At 43.6% G+C, this 26,359-nt stretch overlaps 1 protein-coding gene across 5 annotated transcripts in view; it reads left to right on the top strand.

Annotated features, from left to right (window-relative positions):
* The window catches only part of vps41 (VPS41 subunit of HOPS complex), a 278,435-nt gene that overhangs the window by 172,410 nt on the left and 79,666 nt on the right, over window positions 1-26,359 (top strand). For all 5 annotated transcript variants that reach the window (XM_085993373.1, XM_085993371.1, XM_085993375.1 and 2 more), the window contains 9 exons: window positions 4,533-4,652; window positions 5,733-5,879; window positions 8,740-8,806; window positions 12,974-13,071; window positions 16,903-17,032; window positions 21,064-21,179; window positions 21,302-21,358; window positions 22,722-22,783; window positions 22,871-22,952. In XM_085993373.1, the coding sequence (XP_085849499.1) occupies window positions 4,533-4,652; window positions 5,733-5,879; window positions 8,740-8,806; window positions 12,974-13,071; window positions 16,903-17,032; window positions 21,064-21,179; window positions 21,302-21,358; window positions 22,722-22,783; window positions 22,871-22,952 (879 nt within the window). The remainder of the gene's footprint in view (window positions 1-4,532; window positions 4,653-5,732; window positions 5,880-8,739; window positions 8,807-12,973; window positions 13,072-16,902; window positions 17,033-21,063; window positions 21,180-21,301; window positions 21,359-22,721; window positions 22,784-22,870; window positions 22,953-26,359) is intronic.

Raw genomic sequence — 26,359 nt, 5'->3', positions numbered from 1 at the left:
TTCGCCAATTGATTTCCAACATGTGGGAAGCCTTGGCAATTGAGTATTTCCAGTCAGGAAGTCGTCGTCATTGCTGCTGCTTTTAAGGTCCACAGCAAGCCTTGCTTCCTCTGCAGGCTCCCAAACTTCTTGAGATGGCACAGGAGCCTTCAGGAGCAACGGCCAGGGGGAGGGCCAGATCTGCCCCCAAATTTGATGAGGCTTCACTCCAGGCATTACTGGATGGTGCTACGGCCCACAGGGAGGTCCTGTTCCCTTCTTCAGGGAGGAAGAGGCCTCCCAGTCAGACCAAGGCTGTGTGGCTACAGGTGGCAGGTCAAGTCAACTCCTTGGGGCTCACACGAAGAACGTGGTTGCAGTGCAGGAAAAGATTCCATGACCACCTTCGCACTGGAAAAGTAAGTACTGTATGATGTTTCCATCACCCTCAATCTGATCCCCATTGCCTTTCCTCACCAGCACTCAACTTTAGCAATCTCTTCCTCCACATCCCACTTGACACTCGCATCCATGCACCCTTACCCATTCCCCCTCTCTCTATACTCACATTCACAGAACTATGCCACCATGCAGCCCTCACACTCCCTCTCACTCTGATGCTTTGAACACAACTGACAACACACAGGGAGGGCCCTTGGTATTGCAACCTCACTCCATCTTTGTCTCCTTCTATGTATCTATGCTATGCAATCTCTGCACTCACTCCTTCATTCTCACTCAACCTCCACTTGTCTCCCTCATTGCAGGAAAAGAGAGCTCACAACAGGAGAGAGCGCGCCAGGACAGGAGGAGGGCCGCCCTCATTAGCCCAGCTCACCCCCTGGGAGGAAGGCGTCCTGGAGATTGCCGAGGCTGTCCGAGATGTGGACGTTGGGGAAGGACAGACAGGAGCATCCCCGCAAGCTGGTGACAGAATAGTTTTCCATCTCTCATTGGCATTGCATGAGTCGCTGATAATGATTCTGAAGCTACATCATATGGACTTATGATCATCTGCAAAATGCAATGTGCATGTAACCTTGGCATCACATCTCTAACTTTTTCTTTGACTCCCCCACAGGACCCTCGAGAGCCCCCGTCCCCACTGTGCAGGAGGAAGAGCCTGAGCAGCCAGACTCCTCAGAGGAATCTGCAACCTCTGAGGGCGCAGCGTCAGCAGAAATAAGCGCACCCAGCACCAGCGCAGACACTCGCACCTCGGTGGGACCTTCGGGACATAGAGTAGAGTTGTCACCTGGTGTATCACAACTCACAAGTGAGCATCAGCAGATTGTGGAGACAGGGACAGCAGTGGAGAGTCCTTGTTGGAGGGCGCAGGACTCTGCCAGCTCGGCTCAGCTGCATTTCGACCCTCTGGCTCTGGGTCCACTCATAAGATCAGAGCTGATTGAACTCCAGGCACAGATGCAGGAGTCTCTGGCAGGTTTTGTCTCTAGGGTCGCTGTGAGTGTGGAGCGAATGGAGGAGTCCATAGCGAACATGAGCAGAACCTTTGTGGAGTCATTGGCGCATGAATGCATCAACACGGAAAGGATGGCTACCTACGTGGAAATGATTGCTGCCTCCGTGGTAAGGCTGGCTACGGTAGAGGAGAGGAGGGATATGGCCATGGAGGAGGTTAGTCGCCAGGGTATGGAAAACATGGTGAGTGTTCAGAATAGAATGACATCTCTTAAGGAGCGATGGGCATCTATTGAACAGAGAAACCAGACCTTCATGGAAGTCCTTCTGAGCAGGACTTCCAGTGCAGATATGGGTCCCCATGGCCCCACTGATGTGCAGCAAGGTGCTCTCAAGCCACTTGCAGGCACTGAGGGGGACCTGACCCATGAGAGGGAGGTTGGTGGCAGAGCTCAAGGAAGTGGGGGCTCCTTTCCAAGCTTTCACACTTTCATGTCACTGCAGAGCCCCGCCGGAGTACACACCCAATGGAGATAGAGGTCTCAACCCCTGCACAGCCGCAGGAGCAGCAGACTGCTGGCGAGCCCTCACAGGCTCGCCACCCCAGTGGACGCCCGCCAAAGGTGTCGAGACAGGAGCAGCAGGAAAGTGAGCAAGGGGCCTCCACATCTGCTGAAGCCACAGTGGAACCACTACGTAGGAGCACGCATAAGAGGAAAATAAAGCACAAATAGTCACTTGGGTGAAATGCTGTGTATTTTGTAAAAATGCCATCAGTTTGTTTTTCATAAAAATTCTGATGGCAACTTCTGCAGTTGTGACGTGTGTCATTTCGCAAATGGGGCTGGAGGTCCTCTAATGCCAAGAGGGGAAGGAAAAAAAGGCCTCCCATGCTTCTGGTAGGTGCCTCAGTTGAGGAAGTGCTCAGTCAAGGGGGTGAGAGGGGTTTCCCAGGAGGTCACACTGGAGAAGTGTGTGAGGCTCCAACCTTCCACAGGTGTGGTTAAGCCTGGTAAAAGTTGCCCCAGACCTGAGATAACAAAGTCCTGCCGCCTGCAAATGATGACTGATCAAATATCCTCTTTAATGTTGGACCTGCAGCTGATGGTCAGCAAGCCAATAGTGTTCACGTCAGGTTTCACAGGCGTGATCCCCACCAGGCGCGTTTTACGTGGGAAAAGGGTTAAACAGGCAAGGGCCTGTTAAAATGGGATTATAAAGGCCAATCAGTGCTGTTTAAGGGCCCTAAAGACCAGTCCCGCCTGGAGTGGTGCTTGAACCTACAACCTTCTAACTTAAGAGGCAAGAGAGCGGCCACTGAGCCATGGGTGTAATGAAGTGCCGATTCTGGTTTGCTGTGCAGTATAGAATCTGTGTAAGGAAGCATGGAGTGTGGAAAATTCATAGCAGTAGTGCTTGAGTTTTTGTTAGCGCTGGAAGTGAGTACTTGGGTTTACTAGACAGCCTTAGACGTATCAATTCTTTGACCATTCTAGGCATCCACTGTGCTATAAATAAAACAAAATTTTAAAAAAATGTTCCAGGTAGGAACAGTCAATAAAACAAATAGAGAAAAATGAAACCGTAGAATGACACATTGGATATTGAGAACCAGACGCACAGAGAATGAGAAAGGAAAGAAGACAAATGGTGAAGGAAAGAAATGAAACAAAGGCCATGTCAAAAAAAAAGACCTCACCTATTATCTTGGCTCCATCTATTTAATGTAGAGAAGCTAGCCAATCTGCACGATCCAGACTCCTCTACCACCTTTTAAGCAGTGGTGTTTTCCAAATTGTATAATGATGCATTGTTTATGTGGTAAGTGCAGGTTGAAAGATACCACTGTTAAACAATTCAAAATGAAAACTTACAACTAATGGAAAGTTTGCCTTGTGCTCAAATTTATCACTAGGCTAGGATATTACTAATAACTGGGTTGTTTGTGGTTGCTGAGCTCCCTCGTAATATAAATGATCCTTGTAACAGTGTGTTGCTCACAATAGGACAATGGTTTCTAGATATCATTTCTTTGACTTGTTTAACACAGTGGCATCTTTCCAATGCACCGTGGCTGCAGTGTGTGCCATCTACAAGATGCACTGCAGCAACTCACCAAGGCTTCTTCAACAGCACCTCCCAAACCCACGACCTCTACCACCTAGAAGGACAAGGGCAGCGGGTACATGGGAACACCACCTCCTGCAAGTTCCCTTCCAAGTGACACACCATCCTGACTTGGAAATATATCGCCGTTCCTTCATCACTGGGGCAAAATCCTGGAACTCCCTCCCTAACAGCAGTGTGGGAGTACCTTCACCACACGGACTGCAGCAGTTCAAGAAGGCTCAAGGTCAGCTAGGAATGGGAATTAAATGCCGCCTTGCCAGTGACGCCCACATCCTGAGAATGAATAAAAAGAAAACTTTCTACATAAAGAATGCATCATTATGTAACTCAGAAAATATCACTGTTTAAAGGTGGTAGAGAAGTCTGGATAGTGCAGACTGGTTAATTTCTCCACATTAACTAGATGGAGCCAAGATACCAGGTGAAGTCTCTCTTTTTCTTTGTGGATTTAGTTTCATTTCTTTCCTTCCCTTTTCGTCTCCCCTCTCTCATTTTCTGCTCGTATGGCTCTCAATAACCTGTGTGTCATTCTTTGGTTTGATCTTTCTCTCTTTGCATTATTCTGCCCCCTTATGGTTGTTGATGCTACAGATGCACTGACTTTCTATCAAGGTGATGGCAATGATGAGGTGTACGGATTCACGTTACAAGAAGAAAAGCTGCAAATCCAGCAGAAAGATTCAATAAAATGAAAACTGATTAAAAAGAATAGTCAAGAGTTAACAATTCAGCTTTTAATTTAGATTTTTAAGACTGGACATTACAACTGCTAGCTACAATGCTGTTAACCATAATTAAAAATCTTTTTCCTACTTTATAAGGATGTATATCTCTATATTTGTATGCCAGGTGTTTTAATTTAGCAAAGATAACTCACAACTGAAAAAAACTCGTACAGAAACTGTAGGAATTGTATTTTGACTTGATGCTATTTTGACAGTAATTTTTCTACTATTCCTCCCTCCTCAAACCCCCAACCCCACACACATTTTTCCTACAAGTTGCTGCTGTATGAACGGAACTGGTTGAACCGGTGGAAAACAACTGTGTTACACGAAGGAGAAGGCACCATAACCAATGTCAAATGGAGGGGCAACCTCATTGCGTGGTCAAACAGTGTGGTAATGAATCTGTTGCTCTACTAATAGTATCGAGAAACTTGAAAAGTTGTCACTGGAACAGAGAAGGTTAAGAGGGAACTGTAAACTGGAGCTGTCTCCCATTCGCAATTCTTTGCGCTTTTGTTTCATATTCTTCCTTTTCAAATACTTTTACAGTTCTCTTTTAAATTAAGTCTCTGCCTTAATGTGGTAAAGCATTCCATGTTGTAATAATACTCTGTATAAAAATAATTATTTCTTCTGACTTTCCCTTTCATCCTTCTAACGATAATCCTAAGTCTCTGTCCTCTTGTTACTAATTTGCCAAGCTGTGCAAGCAGCTTTTCACTATTTACTCTCTCAAAACCTTCCATAATTTTGAAAACCTTCATGAAATCCTGTTTAACCTTCTCTACCTCAGCTGTAAAAAGTTCCAATTTTTCAAGCCTTTCTTTATTCCCAATATTCAACTGATTCTTCACTGTTCTCTACTATCCTTGCTATAATGGAGTGGCTAAAACTGCATGCAATACTCCAATTGTAATCTAATGAATATCTTGTACAAATTCAACAATACTTAATTGCTTTTATATTCAATGACCCATTGATGTTTAGATGCAGCTCAAAAGAGTACTGCATTAATGAGACAAATAACACAAAATGTCTTCATTGCTTCTAAAATGTCATTACCGTTGTGATTTTAAAGGTGCTATTTCTATTGAGCCAGAGTTTCAGTATTGACACCCTCTATGTGCCCATGATATTGGTAACGGAGAACATCTCAAAGCTTGTGGAGGCCTGCTTTTCGTTGGATGGAGAGTGTTAACTGTGGTGACCACTGGCCCCATGGGCATCCCCTTACTTGAAACATCTGGGCTTTGCATTTTAGAAAATGATTGGTCTTAATTCATCATCATCTGTTTTAAAAAAAAAAAAAAAACTAAGCCCATGGGATACATCGAGGTTAAGTACTTTACGATGAAGTGGTTCCCCTTCTCACAAGAACCATCGCCTTCAGTGTTGGGACTCACTTCAATGGAAAATCATTTTTCATTTTTTTAAAACTCCTCTCTGATCACACTCAAGCTATTCTTTCTTTAGGGAGTCAAGATATATGATGCTAGCTCAAAGCAGCGCATCACAAACATATCTCGAGACAATACAAACTTTCGTCCTGATATGTATCTCTGCAGCCTGTGCTGGAAAGACAACATAACACTCATTATCGGCTGGGCAACATCCGTTAAGGTACGTTCTACTTAATATCAAAGGCAATATTGTGAAGGTTTTAAGTTCTCCCAAAAATATGAAGATAGACCAGTTATGGAAAATAATCTTAATTTCCATTCATTTCTTTAGTCACATTTATTATTTTGAAAGATTATTGTTGGAAGAGAGCCCTTTTCCCTTGGCCTCTGTCGAATATCTCCTTGTGACCAGTAGACAGCAGCATTGGATGAGACTTGGGTTTGCTCTCTCGGCTGGTGATATTGTTTGTGCCAGGACCAGATTTCAAATTAGAAGGGAAGAATAAGCAATTCTGTATCCAACCCCTCACAAAAATAGACACTTTTTAATATGTGCAGTAGATATTATTGTAAATTTCTAGTGCTCAGTAATTTTTAAAACATTTATTTTGCCACAGCAAAGCTGAAGCAGTCAAAAAAAGAGTAAAACACCACTGAAATCAAAAGTAACTCATAATAAATTTATTTAAAATATTTCAGATTTTCTTTCCCTGGCTGTTTGCTTGACAGTTGTTTAGAATGCTTAAATGGAAAATAAAACTGAATAGATTAAAATCTGATAAAGTAAAAATCCATTCTGCTGTTTCGCTCTCGGTCCCCGACAGCAAGTGTTACTGCACGTGATTTATGGCACGTTTTAAAAATTTGTGGCTATTGGTTTGCTTTGCTTTATATCTTGATCCAGGAAGAGATTTGTTAAATTACAGGTTATTTGAAAATTCGATAATTTAATTTTACTGCTCATACACTTGAAGGGGAAGGAAAGTCCATGGAGTACTTTTTTATTTCCTTTTTATGGAAGAAAAAGTTGAATTTATCATGAATTTCCATGACACTTTTTTGGAAACACCAGTTTCCTCTCACTGGAGAATCTCAAAGTTGTCTCCTTCCCTGCTAGACCGCTCTAATTGCATCTGTTAGAGATCCCCCTGGCCTGGCTCCACTGCACACAGCAGGAGGGGGGCTTGATTTCAGAGCAATGTTCTCTTTAACCTACGTGGCCGCACAGCGTTCCAGGGATCCCGTGCAGCCGGCTTTTCAATGCAAAAACAATGCTTGCGAGGTATTTTGAATGGCCCATGCAGCCCCTTAAAGAGACCGCGCGGCACCAAACAAAATGACAGGGTACATTGAATCATAGAAAGTTACTGCACGGAAGGAGGCCATTTCGGCCCATCATGTCCGCACCGGCCAACAAAGAGTTATCCAGCCTAATCCCACTTCCCAGCTCTTGGTCAGTAGCCCTGCAGGTTACAGCATCCTAAGTGCACATCCAAGTACTTTTTAAATGTGGTTAGGGTTTCTGGCTCTACCACCCTTTCAGGCAGTGAGTTCCAGACCCCCACAACCCTCTGGGTGAAGAAATTTCCTCTCAAATCCCCCTTAAACCTTCCCCCAATTACTTTAAATTTTTGACCCCTCTGTTAAGGGAAATAGGTCCTTTCTATCCACTTTATCTATGCCCCTCATAATTTTATAAGGTGTCCCCTCAGCCTCCTCTGATCCAAGGAAAACAGACCCAAGGAAAGCAGATCCAGTCTTTCCTCATAGCTAAGATTCTCTACTCCCCGGCAACATCCTTGTAAATCTCCTCTGTATCCTCTCTAGTGCAATCACATTGCTTCAGAGCGGCCTGAGAACTGGCCAACTCTGGGGGGGTGTTGGGGCACAGCCAGAGGCTGTGAATGCAGGGGCGGGGGTTTGGAGAACCACAGTTGCAGGCTTTGAATGCAGAGGTAGAGGAGGTGGAGAACCACAGTTACAGGCTGTGAATGCAGAGGCGGGGGCGGAGGGAAGGTGGAGAACCACAGTTACAGGCTGTGAATGCAGAGGCGGGGGCGGAGGGAAGGTGGAGAACCACAGTTACAGGCTGTGAATGCAGAGGAGGTGGAGAACCACAGTTGCAGGCTGTGAATGCAGAGGTGGGGGGGGTGGAGAACCACAGTTACAGGCTGTGAATGCAGAGGTGGGGGGGGGGTGGAGAACCACAGTTGCAGGCTTTGAATGCAGAGGCAGAGGAGGTGGAGAACCACAGCTACAGGCTGTGGGTGGAGAAGACCACAGCTGCAGGCTGTGGGTGGAGAAGACCACAGCTGCAGGCTGTGGGTGGAGAAGACCACAGCTGCAGGCTGTGGGTGGAGAAGACCACAGCTGCAGGCTGTGGGTGGAGAAGACCACAGCTGCAGGCTGTGGGTGGAGAAGACCACAGCTGCAGGCTGTGGGTGGAGAAGACCACAGCTGCAGGCTGTGGGTGGAGAAGACCACAGCTGCAGGCTGTGGGTGGAGAAGACCACAGCTGCAGGCTGTGGGTGGAGAAGACCACAGCTGCAGGCTGTGGGTGGAGAAGACCACAGCTGCAGGCTGTGGGTGGATATGCTGGAAGGACAGTTCCATTTTAGGGTCCTGTGTGGAATGGAGGCTGTAGTGAGGTGCAACGTGTTCTTAAAAAAAACCTTCAGTAAAATGAGGTCACATCAAGGGAGGATTATATTTTGCACTTGCGGTCTTTACTCCATACTACAGGGCAAATTATTGCAAATTGGGAGTTATTTGAAGTTTCGCATGTTGCTTCCCTATAATAGCAAATATTTTAAACATGCTTCTGTTAGTGTAACCTATTGGTGTTGGCATTAATGTGGGGTATACTCCATTAGAATGTGGTGCAATGCCAATCACGTGCTCTTTTGAATGCATTTAAAGCTTCCAAATGGACTAGAAAGTGACTTCGGATGGAGCAGTTTGTTTGGAGTACAACATCATAAATTGTACAATGCTGTAGCAGGTGGCACCCTCTAATCAAGAGGAGAATCTTTAATTGACTGAGATTAATTTGTAAGGCACCTTGTTATTTCTTTTTTCAGGTATGTGTGGTGAAGGAGCGTGATCCCACTGATCTAAGGGACTTGCCCACTCGTTATGTTGAAATTGGTAAGAATTCTTTTCTCTCAAACCAGTCGCACTTTTGTTTTGACATATTCAGCACATCTTTGTGAAATAGTAATTCTATCATTGGCCAGTTGAGACAATGTGGGAGCTTCCAGCGCAGCAGTATGTTCTGGACATCATGCGGATGTTTTGAATGTGTTATTTTTATCATGAATATAGTGAGATTGTCAGTTTTAATAAGCTTTGTCAGGCTTGCTGTGTTTAAAAAAAAAAAAAAAAAAAAAAAAAAAAAAAAAAATTCTCATTCTCCTCTGGTTCTTTTTCCAATTATCTTAAATGTGTGTACACTGATTACTGACCCTCCTGGCAGTGGAAACAGTTTCCACAGAAGTTTGAAAGTATGTTGAATTTTGGAAAGAAAGTACATGGTGGCAGTTGCAGGGCTTACAGTGCAAGAGCATTAGATGAGAATTACATGAGCAAAACAAATACTGAGAAGTTATGTTCACAGCAAGAGATCCTCCTAATGGGGGTTTATTGCTGCAGTTCTGCATGTGTGAAAGATCCATAATTCTGAATCTTTTGTAATGGTCTTTGCCCACACCAGTGCAACGTTCTGTTTTACTGGTGCATGATTAGGCCATTAAATTATTATTCCTCATTAAACAATTCATGCTTAATTCTGGGCAGAAAGAAGCCCAGGTTGTCAACAAGAAGAATTTCAGGGGTGTAGGGTCAGGATGACTTGTACTGTCAAGAGACTCTGGCCTAGTACATAGTTTCTTGTTGGCACTCTGTCATTTCTCATGCTGAAGATCTTCTCTTCACTGCTTTGTTGTTTTTCACAGAGTCATTGTCAACATTTTTCTCTTTTTGTAATCATCTGCTCATCACATGAAAGGCCTTCAAACTCTGTAATATGCACTCGAGCATTTGTCCTCGCCAGTGGCTGTGACCCGTGTTAAGAACATAAGTAGGAGTAGGCCAATCGGCCCCTCGAACCTACTCCGCTATTCAATAAGATCATGGCTGATCCAATCTTGGCTTCAACACCACTTTCCCGCTCTCTCCCCATACCCCTTGACTCCCTTGTAGTTCAAATGTCTGTCAATCTCCGCCTTGAATATATTCAGTGACTCCGCCTCCGCAGCTCTCTGGGGTAGAGAATTCCAAAGATTCACGACCCTCTGAGAGAAGAAGCTGGTTTTCAAGCATGGCTTGAACGATTGCAAGAGAGGCTTAGGCTTTCTGGATTGCAGAACTGGGACTAACTACAGAGATGAGCAGTTTATTTGGGTTTTTGATGGGTCCAACCTTGTGGACTACCGTGAGGGAAGATGACGCACAGCCTCTGACAGCAATGGTGACTGTACAAGCTGCACAAGCCAGTTCAGAACCATTGTATGTTTTATCAGGTGATTCTAGTTTTTCTTTATCTAACTTAAATAGAAAGATGGCAAAGCCAGTCTCCAGGTTGGGGGCTTGTGCTCCGGGGGGAGTGGGGGGCGAGCCCTGTGCTCCCATGGGGATAAAGGTCCAAGTTGTAGGACTCTTGCTTACTAAAACTGCAGATCCAGTTACCCTGCCACCATATTCATTGGGCAGTATTTTTGCATTAAAGGGCATCTCAATTCTTTCAAAATCATGAGGGGTCTGGACAGAGTAGCTAGAGAGAAACTGTTCCCATTGGCAGAAGGGTCGAGAACCAGAGGGCACAGATTTAAGGTGATTGGCAGAAGAACCAACGGCAACATGAAAAACTTTTTCACTCATTGAGTGGTTAAGACCTGGAATGCACTGCCTGAAAGCGTGGTGGAGGCAGTTATTTTTGTAACTAGGTTCAGTGTTTGCAAGCAGTCTGTAAACATCATAGTTATTCTAGGGATGCCTTGTCTTTGCCATAGGCCAAGTCAGACTCCAGCACCAGCTGGGGCTCTATATGACAAAGCATCATACCAGGGGCTCAAGTGTCATGACTCGATTGAGCTGGATGTGTTAGGAAGATGTTCTGCATTTCTGGTTGCTCATGCAGCATTGACATTCCTCCAATCCCAATAGGAGCCCATTTGTGAAGAGGTCCATCACTTCAGATGGTTCTACTCTGGCAAAAAATAGCCCGGGCTTTTGTCCAAGCACCAAATGTTCTATTGGGGTTCAGATTATGACCTGCAACACCATCTCTGGTATCAATAACTGATAAATTGCCAAATTCCTGAAGTGCATGCTGGGGGTGAGGGGAGAGCACTCAGTCAAAAAGTGCACAGAATGAATTGGAGATCTTTGGATTTTAGCCAAGTCCACATGGCTCTGGTGATAATGTTGGACTTTCACGCTCTGCTCTACAACAATTCTCTGGGTATTTCATCAAAAAATGACAGGAATCATTCTTTGTCCCTCCATCACTGATGCACTTCAGATTGATCTTTGGGCAAGAGATTGAAAGCATGGTTCTTATACCAATCACTTGGCATGGCCAATGTTCTAACTGAATAGTCCTTAATTGAGATGCATGACTGAGTGCATGATTCAGTGACTCCACATCCCTGAGAATTGGGCTTTTCAAAAATAGACCTGTTTACAACTATGAACTGGATATATCTTGCAAAATCCTGCAGAAGGAATAGAAACATAGATGCTCAATGGTCTTCATTCTTGGGTTCCAATGTGTTTTTCTCTGATCCCCAATGAGCTAGAAAAAGTGAAAATAGAGAACATAGCTTTGATTCTGGCAACCTTTTATTGGCCTTGAAACTAGCAGATCTTTGGCACTGCCACTGCTAGGCACTGGACACTGTTGAGGCAATCTCACTTCAAGAGCCACCTGTTGTTTGTCAGATGGTCGGATTCTTAACCATTATTGAGAGGCAATGATCATTTAATCATTTAATGATCATTTAATTATAGATCCATTACCTGCTCTGGTGGAGATACAGGTAGGTTTCTGAGGAACCCTAAATGGAAGACATTTCTTCGCTGGTGTTGCCTAGGTCCTTTCAAATGTAAACACCACCATAAAGCTATTCTTGCTTTTCTACCTTTTTGTGCTATGCAGTGTAGAGGACATATTTTTAAAGAATTAAGATGGCTACAGGTATATAACCTTCCTGAGATATACAATAACTGCTAAGTGTTATTTCTATGTGACTGCAGACAGTGAAGCCTTCGTGTTGATTTTTTTTCTTACAGACTGTAGAACTCTCCATTTGATAATGTGGCTCAAATTACTAAAATATAACCACATTTTACATGTTTTAATCCTGCAAGGAGCTCTCCAAATTGGAAAAGAATATATTTAGCCTTACAGCAAGAGTACAGCTAAAGGGCACTCGTCAATTCCCTTTTTAAAATCACAAAGTTGAAAATCTTCAAACACAGCAGCTTCAGTGCCCTCTACAGGCTATGTATTGTAACAAGTGTGAATTGAATACCACTTCAGAGCTACTGGGCCGTATTTTCCGATCGGAGGCTTCCTGCGTGCGGAGGCCTCCAATCTGGAACAAATCTACGCACTTACCTGAGGACTTCCAAGGTCCAGACACTTCTGCTCCTGGGCCTCTCCAAACTCAATGTGTCAGACCCACGTACCCCAGAGGCGCATGCAGTTTGCAAGCATCCCTGGGATCACGTGGGCCATGGGGAGCCAATCAAAGAAGGGAATCTACCTTCATACACTTGACAGATAGACCTGTCAAATATATGAATGGAGATCACCCCAAAAACACTTGAAAACATTAAATAAAAATTTTTAAAAATCACATTTTTAAAATTAGTTGAAATTGCAATAAATTAAATATTTTAAACAAAAATTTAATTTTTTGAAAAAGTAATTTAAGTACGCACCAGTAGGGATTGGAATATTGGGTTTTGCTTGACTTTATAAATGTAATAATACTTGATTAAAATAGTGATACACTTGGACGTTTTTCAGTACTTGGTATGTTACAGCATTTTCAAAAGATGTAATCTTACCAAGGATGAGATTAGGACAAATGGAGAAAATTGGTTTTAGCAGAGATCTAATCTCATTGGAGAGTCCACCAGTGTTATTTCTCACATGGCTCTCATTCTTTTGTATATGATTTCGCAATTTCATTATGAAACGAGGGCACTAACTGGGTTGTATCTTCAGCAAACTATAATGGCACGTTCTTTGCATCTCTACAGATATAAAAGTGGCTGTGATGTGCAACGTTTTTCTTTTCTTTGCAGTGTCTACTTTCGAGTCAGAGTTTTTTATCAGCGGACTTGCACCACTTGGCGAACGTCTCGTTCTCCTAATGTATGTGAATGAGGCGTTTGAACAGACGGTAAGGGAACATTCGAAAATAGTGATTAAAAACTGCTCAGTTAAAGGGAAGGTGAAGTGTAGGCGGAATTCTTTTTGTTCAGAGTCTTCTCCCATTGTGTATTGATTTTTTAAATAAAATAATGGCTTTATTTACAAAGATCAAATTTCTCAACCACACGAAGACCCACCATGCCATTTCTCCTTGCTGTCAGATCACTATATGACGTTGCTTATGTGACCAAATTTCACATGAATGTTAAGCTCAAAGTTGAAGGATTCAGGGTAAAACCTGGGAATGGGTAAGAAACTGGCTGAAGGGTAGAGTGGATATTTGCTCAAGGAGTTATGCCGAGTGTCAGGGAGATTGCTGAGTTGGGTGCTCCATGGGATTGTTTCTGGAATCCCTACTGTTCTTAATTTATATCAATGACTTGGATTCAGAAACTCAATGCAAAGTGGTTGAATTTACACATAATACCAAAGTAGGAGGGCAGTTGACTCTGAGGAGGCAGCTTGGGGCAGGAGGTTTAGAAGGGATTTGAGGAAAAACATTTTCACCCAGAGGGTGGTTGGAATCTGGAACTCACTGCCTGAAAGGGTGGTAGAGGCAGGAACCCTCACAACATTCAAGAAGCATTTAGATGAGCACTTGAAACGCCATAGTATACAAGGCTATGGACCAAGTGCTGGAAAGTAGGATTAGAATAGATAGGGCTTGATGGCCGGCGCGGACACGATGGACCGAAGGGCCTCTTTCTGTGCTGTATAACTCTATGACTCTATGGGTAGTACAAAATGAGTTGGACAAAATATGTTGGTGGGTAGGACAATGGTAGATGAAACCTAATGTGGGCAAGTCTTTTACAAATAAGGATGGCTGCTTATCATATCCACTGAGTAAAATCAATGCACCAGCAAGTGGCTCTGATTCAGTCTATTAAGGCCCTTAAAGTGTGGAAATGTTCTGTTGTTGACGGCATCCTGTTCTGCCTGGCTGTATATTTCAAGCCCTTCTGAGAATCTTAATGCAAAGTTATTATGCTTCCCTTATGAAGGAAACTCCTCTTTGTGAAAAGATTGAAGCCATACTGGAATGCTGGAGAAACTTTTCAAATTAATAATTTTCCCCTCCCCCCTCAAAAAAGGATACAAATGACATGAGTAGCAAACCTTAAACTATCTTAAGACATTTCCTTTGAGGGTCAAAGAGCCATTTTTGTTGCTGGGTGAAAGTGGATCAGAGCAGAAAATCAGATGGGAGAAGCTTAATCTCCAATTCAACAGTAAACCTCAGTCACTCCTTTTTCTCCTCTGACCTAACCACTGCTATAGTGAAGATTATGACAATGTGTTTTATGTATGAGTAAGAGGAAAAAGTCCAAATGCACCTTTGCTGTCGATCCTTAGAGTAATTTTTAATACGTTCTGTCTTGACGCTTCTCTGCCTTTCCAACTCCTTCCTGTCTTGAAAAACGCACGAACAGGAGTGGGCCATTTAACCCATCGAGCCTGCTCCGCCCTTCAGTTAGTTCATGGCTGGTCTGCATCTCAACACCATTTACCTGCTCCATATCCCTTGTTACCCTTACCTAACAAAAATCTATCAATCTCAGTCTTGAAAGCTCCAATTGTCCTGGCATCCACAGACTTTTGGTGCAAAGTTGTGTTTCCAACATTTTCTGTTTCTATTCCTGAATGGCTGCGCTCTAATTTTAAAATTATGTCTCCTTGTTTTTGATTCCCCCCACCAGAAGAAATAATTTCTCCTTATCTACCCTATCAAATCATTTAAACATTTTTAAGCATCTCGATCAGATCACCCTTTAATCTTCTATACTCAAGGGAATACAAGCCAAGGTTATGCAACCTGTCCTCATAATTTAACCCTCAAAGTCCCGGTATCATTTTCCTTAAAGCCTCTGTTTTGATTGTCCGTTTGCCCCTTCTTGATGCCCATCATTCCATCTTAACGGCTTCAGTTTGTACTCCCTATCCCCACCCTGTAAAGTGCTCCGAGAGAGATCTTTTTTATAATCAGTCCTACAGAAGCATGTTTTTTGCAAGTACTGTAGATGGTTTGTCCCTCGAAAGTTAAACAACTCAACATCAGACACTTTGTCAATATTTTCGGTATGTACACCAAAGTGCAACGTTATCCACTGTAATCGCACATCCCTTGGTGACTAGTTCAATCACACAGGGTGTTGCACTTGTCAATTCCCTCTTGGACAATCAAAACTTGACTTCTTTGGGAACTGTTTCATTTACCATTTTTTTTTCTTATGTTAGAAAACTGAGATAATCAATAATTAACATAAGCCTTGACTTGATCATCTGAAAGGGGATAAATTCTGGGAGATATGGATGTATTAGTTACCTGCACTGTAGTGTATGTACTTTGCAGAAGGAACTATATTCTGCAGCCCCTGTATACTGCAGTACCAGTAGTGACCACCCCTGTATATAAGCCTGTGTAGTAACATTTGCATAGTAGTTCCAGGTTGCCTCCACTCAGTAAAGACCTGTTATAACCAACTCCTGCAGTCCGTGTCTCAATTATACACGGACATAATATGCACTGCCCCCTTACTCTAAAGCATCTTGGTGTTTTAATACTTTTGCGTATCGTTTCAGTCTCCTTGTGGTATCTGGTCAGGTGGTAATGTATGGTTATCTTGCGTACAGTTGTGCTTCTATATGATCTGCTGCCTAAAAGGGCTCTTGTGTAATGCTAAAACCTTCAATATTGGAGAAATATCTCAAGTACTTCTCCAAATTTAGTGCAATACTTGTTTGTGAACCATGTGTGAAGATTGCGAAGAACACACCTATAGATAATCTATAGGAAGAAAACGTGCCGGTAGTTCTAATAACTTTAGTATTTTTTCTTGCAGAAAATGTGGAAAATACTGTATAACAAATTTGTGATTTTTGCATAGGGAATAATGGAAACCACCACAAGAGTTAGTCATGAAGTGGGAGATTTTCGATTTTAAGCGATTTTGTGTGTTGCAAAAAGGATTTAAAAGTACTAGTTCCAAAATATTCACATCCTGTGAGATTTAATTCATTGAAACAATGTCAGTGTATAATAAAACATAACGGTGGCATAGTGGTTAGCACTGTTGCCTCACAGCGCCAGGAACCCGGGTTCGAATCCGGCCTCGGGTGACTTTCTGTGTGGAGTTTGCACATTCTCCCCGTGTTTGCGTGGGTTTCCTCCGGGTGCTCCGGTTTCCTCCCACAGTCCAAAGATGTGCGGGTTAGGTTGATTGGCTATGATAAAATTGACCCTTAGTGTTAGGGGGATTAAATACGTGGGGTTACGGGGATCGGGTGGGATATGTGTCGGTGCAGGCTCGATGGGCCGAAATGGCCTCTATCTGCACTGTGAGGTTTCTGTGATAACGTTTATCAGGTGTTAAACTGCCAGATTTAACAAATCACTTGCTTTAGAGTCACGGTTAACCTCTGGTTGTTAATGTTAGAGTGCCTATGGGAGTGGCTTTTAAACATGGTTTGAAAGAATCCGTGATAATCACGTGTCAGGGCAGAATCCTAGCATGGACTTGCCGATTAGGAGACCAGGGCTCACTTCCCAGTTTCCACTGTCACTTGGAATCTATCTTTCAATGGAGGGCAAGCTTGTTGCTCTTGGTCAAGTTATCTGGGGAAGCTTAAAAAATAGACCAAAAAGTTCCATTCTGTATCAGAAGCACAACGGATCAAATGGTGGTTTGCACTGATGTGAGATCTATTGGGAGGCGAAAGCAAGAGATAGGGGAATAGTGTTTTTGTCTGTGTTTATTTGAATAAGAAAATGAGATACCCTTTCTTCTTTATGGAATAGGATAAAGAGCATTGTGCAAGGCCTCGGCTTGACATCATTCACCACTTGCCTGATTCATATGAGGAGATATCTTCTGATGCTCTATCCGTAAGAGGTTTCCAAGAAAATGAATGCAGAGACTACAGCTTAGGTGAGAAATGAACAGCAACCGACTCCTTTTCACCTTGGCGTACAATCCCTCTACACTTCCATCCCCCACCAGGATGGCCTGAGGGCGCTCTGCTTCTTTCTTGAACAGAGGCCCAACCAGTCCCCATCCGCCACCACCCCCCTCCGCCTGGCTGAACTTGTTCTCACATTGAACAACTTCTCCTTTGACTCTACTCACTTCCTCCAAATCAAAGGTGTTGCTATGGGTACCCGCATGGGTCCTAGCTATGCCTGCCTTTTCTTGGGATATGTGGAACACTCTCTTCCAGTCCTACTCGGGTCTCCTCCCTCACCTCTTTTTCCGGTACATTGATGACTGTATCGGTGCCGTTTCCTGCTCTCGCCCTGAACTAGACAATTTCATTCACTTTGCCTCCAATTTCCACCCTTCCCTCACCTTCACATGGTCCATCTCCGACTCTTCCTTTCCCTTCCTCGACTTCTCCGTCTACATCTCTGGGGATGGGTTATAGACCAACATTCACTACAAGCCCACTGACTCCCACAGCTACCTGGACTACACTTCCTCCCACCCCGCCTCCTGTAAGGACTCTATTCCATTCTCACAGTTTCTCCGTTTCCGCCGCATCTGCTCCGACGATGTCACCTTCCACACTAGTTCTTCCGACATGTCTTCCTTTTTCCTCAACCGAGGATTCCTCTCTACCGTGGTTGACCCGGCCCTCGACTGTGTCCGTTCTATCTCCTGCACGTCTGCCCTCACCCCTGCCCCTCCCTCCCGGAACCACGATAGGGTTCCCCTTGTCTTCACCTTTCACCCCACCAGCCTCCACATTCAACGGATCATCCTCTGCCATTTCCGCCACCTCCAACGTGATCCCACCACCAAATGCATCTACCCATCCCCTCCCCTTTCAGCATTCCGTAGGGACCGCTCCCTCCGAGACACCCTAGTCCACTCCTCTAGCACCCCTTCCCCTTCGCTCGGCACCTTCCCCTGCAAGCGCAGGAGATGTAACACCTGCCCTTATACCTCCCCCCTTCCCACTGTCCAGGGCCCCAAACACCCCTTCCAGGTGAAACAATGATTTACTTGTAGTTCTTGCAATCTAGTATACTGTATTCGCTGCTCACGATGTGGTCTCCTCTACATTGGGGAGACCAAACGCAGATTGGGTGACCGCTTTGCGGAACACCTCCGTTCAGTCTGTAAGAATGACCCCGAGCTTCCGGTCGCCTGTCATTTTAATTCACCGCCCCATTCCCACTCGGACCTCACCGTCCGCGGTCTCTTGCATTGTTCCACGGAAGCTCAGCGTAAGCTCGAAGAACAGCACCTCATCTTCCGATTAGGCACTTTACAGCCTTCCGGACTCTATATCGAGTTCAACAATTTCAGACCATAACCTCGGCCCCTATTATTTTTATATATTTTTTATCGACACCTTTGGTTTGTGCCTTTTCCTTTTTTTTTCTCTCCCACATGGCAGCTGTCTCATTCTGCCAGTGCATTTCACACTTTCTCTAGAGCCATCTTTTGTCTCTTTACCTGTCCTATTACTATCTCGTCTCGTCTTGAATATTTCTTAATGTCTCTTCACCTCCCAGACCTTCCCTTTTGTTCTTTCATTTCCCCCCCCCCCCATTTCCCAGCCCCCAGACTGGCCTTTTAATCTGTTTCATTTCCTGCCTTTTTTTTCTCCGTTCTGAAGAAGGGTTTTGACCTGAAACGTTAACTCTGTTTCTCTCTCCACGGATGTTGCCTGGCCTGCTGAGTTTTTCCAGCGTTTTCTGTTATTTCGGATTTCCAGCATCTGCAGTATTTTGCTATCGTAGTAATAAACTGTTGATGGTTAGCTTCACTGTAAAGGGCAATAGAAAACCAGGGGTTTAAGTTTTCAACACAGCCCGTGAAAGCTGATTTGGTTTCATACACTTAAACTCCAAAATGAATAAGTCAGGCTTAATGTTTGAACATTGCATTGAATTGTAGATCACAGTTTGAAAGTAGCCACCAGCACACCAAGCATGGCTCTGTCACACCCAAACCCACAAACTCGATGGAATTCTGCTATAGCGCTCAAAATGGGCATCTGGTAAAGGGATAAAATTGCAGAATATTTACCAATCATCCATACTATCATCCACCACAGATAGTTTGAGAACAGTCATGTAGCCAGGTCAGGTGCAAATCAATATACCTCCCCATAGCTCAGTGCCTGGTGAACCATACAGTCCAGAGGTCCCAGGTTTGAGTCCCTGATTCTACTGTGTTTGCTGATCTCAGCAGGAGTCGTGTTTGGGAGACTACAATTGGTATTGTGGTCCTAGGCTACAGAACAAAAATCAGCCAGGCCTTCTATCTAATGCTCTCCGCCGCTGGAAAGTGCAGATGTGTAGGCACCAGTTGAGGACAGGATCAAGCTTGGCTATGATGCACTCTATGTTAGACTAGCCTACCAGCACTCACTGTTCAAGCTCACACATCTTTAAATGACAATTTTTCAAGAAACTGGAGGTTAACTGGCAGTCCTGGAGTTATGCTACAGCTGGAAGAGAAAAAAAGGAAAATTAGCAAAGAAAGTGGATTAGTTTAATTTCTAAAAATGTTGGTGCAAAGTTAGAGCTTCATATGTTAATGGTATTGCCTTGTGCTTCTCTTAATAGCAACTTTGTAAAGCCTTGCTCCTGTCTGGGACCCTCAGCCATCAGGAGTGCATCTCGGGAATTCGGGTACACGCTCACAACAATTTTCCAGTCAGAGGAATCTCATGGGGAGCATGTGCTCAAATTCCCAATGGGTCAGATTCCCTGCTGGGAGTGTGATTTCACAGATTTAACCCTTATGACTTGTACTTATAACAATAGGTGACGATGCCTTTCAAATTGTATAGAAATATACATTCTTATTTTTTTACACTTCAGATTTTGTGTATTTTTTGATTTTTTTTCCCCCCCCAAAATGTGACTGTTTAACAATAAAATTACATTTGCAGTTTTTGTTAAAATTAATAATGCTATTCCGGTAAAAGTCAGGATTTCAGTCCACAGCAATAACAAAAAAAATCATCAGATTTCAGTACCATTTCATGCAAGCTTGACAAGTGACTCACAGTTCCTCTGTATGTTGCTCAGATATAGAAAGAAAGAAGAAATACAGGAAACTCTTTTTATCCGGCACCGACGGGACCGGCATGGTGCCGGTTGATCAAAAAGTCCAGATTACAGAGAGGTATACTTAACAAGGTACAAGAGCCCCGTACACGGCCACAGGTGCAGGAGCCCCGGTTACACGGCCACAGATCCAGGCGTCCCTGTTGCATGGCCACAGGTGCAGGAACCCCGGTTACACGGCCACAGATCCAGGCGTCCCTGTTGCATGGCCACAGGTGCAGGAACCCCGGTTACATGGCCACAGATCCAGGAACCCCAGTTACACAGCCACTAACATAGTAAAACTTACCTGAACCTACTCCTGAATTTTGCCAGTTAAGAGAGAGTTTCCTGTAGTTTGTATTTGTATAGCCTCTTTCATGACCTCCGAACAACCCAAAGCACTTCACAACCAATTAAGTGCTTTTGAAGTGTAGTCACTCTTGTAATGTAGGAAACACAGCAGCAAAATTGCACACAGCAAGCTCCCACAAACAATCAGATAAATGACCAGATAATCTGTTTTAGTCATGTTGGCTGAGTGACCAGGATACCGGTACAACTTCCCTGCTCTTCTTCAGAATAGTGCCATGGGATCCTCTACGTCCACCTGAGGGTGCAGACAGGGTCTCAGTTTAATGTCTCATCCGAAAGACGACCCCTCTGACTGTGCAGCACTCCCTCAGTACTGCACTGAAGGGTAGGCATAGATTGTGGGCTCGAGTCTCTGGAGGGGGGGGTTTTGAACCCACGACATTCTGACTCTGGCAAGAGCACCACCACTGAGCACAGAGAAGATTGTGCTCAAGAAGGGACCCACATGCTCTATTTAAAGAATTGTTTTGTGAATTATTTTTTTTACATGTTATGTTATGAACCTTATTTTTACTGATACAGAGCACTCTGACGGTGAATCGCTGTTTTATATCATCAGTCCAAGGGACGTCGTAGTGGCAAAGGAGCGGGACCAGGATGACCACATTGAATGGCTACTTGGAAAAAAGAAGTATGAAGTAAGTTTTCTTTCCTTTACCCTTTTTCCTCTCTATAAACGATAGTAAAGCTGCTTTTTTAATGCTGGATTCTGGAAGGGCTGGTTAATTGTTCTTTTTCCCCCCCCCCCCCTGTGTTTTAGGAAGCCATGATGGCAGCTGAAATCAGCCAGAAGAATATAAAAAGACATAATATACTGGTAACTTAAGCACATTTAGTGGAATTTTGCATTATGAACAGAGATTTTACATGCCATTCAGGACTAAAATCAGGAAGCACTTTTTCATATAAAGGGTAGTGGAAATCTGGAATTTTTTCCCCCCAGAAGGCTGTGGATACTGGGTCAGTTAAAAATTTTAAAACAGAGCTTGACAGATTTTTATTAGGCAGGGGCATCAAAGGAAATGGATCAAAGGCAGGTAAATGGAGCTGAGGTGCAGAGCAGCCATGCTCTAATTGAATGGCGGAACAGGCTCGAGGGGCTGAATGACCTCATCCTGTTCCTACGTAAATGGGAGAGGAGCAGAGAACACAGCACAGGTTTTATTATTTAGTCTGCCTGTGGTCACTAACTTAAAGACTGGTCCATTTTTAATTGGTAGTGTGATTTAACACCCATTCTACCCATTGTGGCCACAGTTAAAGAGCGTCAGCAGATAGCAACTGGAGAGATTCATGAGAGAGCAGGTAGTGCATTCTAAATGGTAAAGATATTCAAGCATCTTGTCAACAATAGGTAATAAATAATGGCCCAGAAATTCAGGTCGGGGGCTTCCCGCGGGTGCAAGCCCCCGATCTGCACTTACTTAGCGTGCCGGCTGTTGAGCTGTGGGATTCTGATCCGGGGCCTGGTCCAGCTGCCGGCGCGCAGTGCTTGCGTATCCCAGGGGCGCAGTTAGTTCGATGCGTCCCCTGGGATCATGTGGGCCATGGGGAGCCAATCGGAGCAGGGAATGCTCCATTCATAAGATTGACAGGAAGAGCTGTCAAGACTTATAAATACTACGGCCCCAAAACAGCACTAAATCTTCAAATAATTTTTTTTTTAAATCACATTTTTTAAATAAACTATAAATGACATGAAATAACTATTTTAAACAATTTAAATTTTTGAAAAAAATAATTTTATTTTCTAACGGGGCTAAAAATAAACTTACCTTGCTTTAAAGTGTTTATTTATAAAAATAATAAACCTGTGGAAAAAATGTTTTAATTTTAATTAATTCACCACTTACCTTGTAAAAAGCAGGCCTTGCGCCTGCTTTTTACATGTCTAACTCCTGGAGACTTACCTTCCCGGAGAAACCTGGGGAAAAAAACGTAAGTTCCATGCGCACGCGCAGCCTCTCCCACGCACGCGTTCGACCTCTGAACCCCTTCGTTCAGGGGATCGGATGTGCCGGTTTCCCGTGCATACAGGAAACCGGCACTTCCATTGGGCTTACAGGTGAGTACCCCATGCGTACTCACCCGTGGAGACCTGAATTTCTGGGCCAATGTGTTGCATGTAAACTTATCAGTGCAGAATTAAATATTCGTTTTGATGGCCTTTCATTTTGTAGGATATCGGCAGAGCCTATGTAAACTACCTCGTGGACAAAGGAGACTATCATGGAGCTGCAAGGTAATGCTCGTTAACATTTTTAATGGTTACCTCGAAGAGAATTTCACATGATTCCTTTTTTTAAATATTTGCACTATTGTCTTCTAGAAAATGTCAGAAGATTCTTGGCAAAAACATGGATCTCTGGGAAAATGAAGTGTACCGATTTAAAAAGATAGGGCAGCTTAAAGTAAGTACACCATGTGTTGGCGTAGTGATTTCTATTTGGCTCATTGTAAGAAACTTCTGGAAAAGCCATTTCCTTTGAAAATTTAACATTTTATATAATTTGCCTTTTTTGAGTTTCTTTTTGTGTCACCGTAAAACCAAATTCAAAACTTGCAGCTTGGTGTTGCAGTAAAGTGGAACGGCATCGAGCAGTGGGATGCAGGTTTAATCCACTGAGCCGCTGAGTATTAATCCTTAAGCTGCTTCTTTATTGATGTTCTCGAGCTGATTCCTGTAATTTGGGTCGGCAGCCAGTAAAACTGTTGCATTTTTTTTTAGACTGGTTGGCAGGAAGACACCTTATTTTTTTAACTGTGTTTCCTCACCATCGATGCTTTTCTCGGGGCCAGCATACGCACTGCTCTAGCTGCTGCGGCGCGAGTTGGTGATAATGTCACAGTGCAGTGTTATGATGTCAGCACACACGTTGCTAGTTCCCCTGTTGTGGACTTCAAGACGTGATGTCGCTACTCCGCATGTGCACATTGACACGGCTAGCTTGCTATCCCCAGGCCTGGCTCCAATATAAAAGCAGCTTGCGTTGTGCGAAATCCTGTGCACAGGAGCCTCCTCCATGGGATGCAGGGGAAGGAAATAATAATCAGATGAGGACAGCACGGTGGCATAGTGGTTAGCACTGTTGCCCCACAGCGCCAGAGACCCGGGTTCGAATCCGGCCTCGGGCGACTGTCTGTGCGGAGTTTGCACATTCTCCCCGTGTTTGCGTGGGTTTTCTCCGGGTGCTCCGGTTTCCTCCCACAGTCCAAAGATGTGCGGGTTAGGTTGATTGGCTATGATAAATTGACCCTTAGTGTTAGGGGGATTAAATAGGTGGGGTTACAGGGATAGGGTGGGATATGTGTTGGGGTTACGGGGATCGGGTGGGATATGTGTCGGTGCAGGCTCGATGGGCCGAAATGGCCTCTATCTGCACTGTGGGGTTTCTGTGATTCTGTGACACACCACAGAGATACATTTGTGTGACAATTGGGGTGGGGGTGCCTATTAAAAGCCACATTATTAATAGAATGGTAGTAAGGCATTGCCCCACTCCCTGACACAGGATCTTCATAGTCTGTGGATGAGACCAGAAATTCTAACAGCAAATAAAAGTGTGTGCAAGCCTTAAAAATTAAAGTGCTCCCATTATTTCTCATCTTGGAGATCAACGAACCCCTTTACAGGGGCTGAATACAATGAAGAGGGGATGCTACAAGGTTCGTGAACCTCTGTTATGGGGGTGGGTGGTCACTGGGTTCAATAGCTTGTGAACCGCTTTGTTAAAAAAAGCTGAAAGACATTAAAAAAAAAAGCACTGTATGATATACAAAAATCAGCTCAGTGTAGCAGTGTAAAGCTATTAGAAAGACCAAATGGATATGAATCTGGCCGAGTGAAAAAGGAAGGGAAAAATACACAACAAACAAAAAAAAAAAAAAAAAAAGGTCCAAAAATGGAGGGGAGGTAAAGGGAGAAAGTTCATGCAAGTTTTTTTCTGGTTAATTTCCCACCATGCCACCAATTCTAGTAATTCACAGTTTGCTCTAATTGTGGAATCATTCAAGAGGTGTTTGGATGGTGTGATTTGTGGGGAGGGGTGCATAGGTTTCTGGGAGGGGGAGCCCGATGGACTGTATAATGTCATGTTACAATGTTATGATGTCATCACGCACACACATTGCTAGTTTCCCTGTAGTGATATCCTCCAGACTTATCCCTGCGATCTTTGTGAAATAAGTTGCGTCCTGTTGGTCCAAGCCCAATATTTGTCCAGCCTCTGCTGCATTTGGTCAGAAAGTGAGAGGCCAGCATTTGGTAAATAGTTCAGCTTTCATTGTCTTCAAGGCGATGGATTTGTCTTTGATCTTATTTCACATTTCATCAGCTTTTAGTTAGACCATATTTAGCACTTGACGGGTGAATTGTACCTTGCATAATCCAAACTAATTTGATTAAAAACAAATGAATTAAAATTCGAAGCATTTGGATGGCAATCAGTGGCCTGATACAAAGTCCAAAGATAGATCTGTGATTTAATTACAATCTAATCTGAACTAATCTTCATGTTGTCTATCCCACTTAAATGCTGTGACATTTGGCACCTCACTCCAACAAACTTGGAGACTTAGAATGCTGATCAGTAAATATTGACTTGTATTTCAACCTACCCTGTGATTTTGCTAAGGTTTTGTGAATAACTAGTGTCCACAGATATTTATTGGTTTATACCAGGATGTTATAATGAAGGAGCCATCACTGAGTTTGGTTTACAGTTATTAACCCTTTAAAATTGAAGACCGTGTTAGAAGTCTTGTTCACACGATGTTGAAAAAAATATTTTCTGTAAATCGCTAATGCTTAAGATCAAGTATTGGAGCATACGCTTGATTAATGTTAGACATCCCAGGGAATTTTTGAGGGTCTATACAACTGGCAAAAAAATGCATAAAAAGAGGGAAGGGGACCTAGAGAGCAAGAAAAACTGTTGCAAAACAGACTCTACGCAAGTCTCAAACTTACAAGTAACTGGATAAAACAAGCAAAGCAGTTGAAATGGCGACCATCTCCATCTCCATCTGCATCTGCATAGCCACTGACCAGAACCAACAGTCAGGATTAATTCAATCCAGCATCGATATGTTAAAGATAAGCATGACACTCTGGTGATACAAAAGTGGTGCCGAAAAATAAGGCTAAATTAGAAATGTACAACTGTCCAAATTGTCAGGTGCGTAGAACCGGACCATTAATGGGCAGGCACCTGAGCTGCTAGTGTGAAAAACATTCGTCGACTTCTCTCTTTGTTCTTTTTATGTCATTCTGTACACAGATTAAAGAAGCAATAATTGGAAAGTCTCTCTACCTTGCCATCAATGACACCAAAACATGAGAATTAGTGTCAGTAACTGTAAAACCTGCTGCTAATTTAATTTGTGAACAGTCCTTCTGTGCAAAACATAGTGGGTTTGAAATTGGTGGTGTGACAATTAACCAGTGCCCCTTGGATAGTTTGAGAGGTGTACATCCGTGAAGTGAAGCAGACGGTGCAGGCTCTCTAACAAAAGCATTTTAAGGTTTCAAATAGCTTTTTTTTAACATTAACTTCTTTGACTGCAAGCTGTTAGTACAAACCTGAGCAGTACCAATATGGCCAGATGTAAGAGACACTGTTCTGTGTGTTGGAAAGGACTTTAAATGAGATCTGATGCATCCTGTGTCCCTAAAATGGAGGCAGTAACTAACACAGTACTTTCATCCAGACCTTGAGACAGAAGTTATAAGATTTACAGCCTCCATACACGAGGACTGTCAAGTACGACTAGACACAAATAAAATGATGTTAGGCCTCACATCTGTGGAGCAATCGCA

The sequence above is a fragment of the Somniosus microcephalus genome, chromosome 7, assembly GCF_052327205.1.
Source record: "Somniosus microcephalus isolate GS21.2 chromosome 7, FLI_Smic_1.0, whole genome shotgun sequence".
Lineage (NCBI taxonomy): Eukaryota > Metazoa > Chordata > Chondrichthyes > Squaliformes > Somniosidae > Somniosus > Somniosus microcephalus.
The sequence above is the reverse complement of the archived record's forward strand: the minus strand, read 5'-3'. Positions and strand labels throughout refer to the sequence as shown.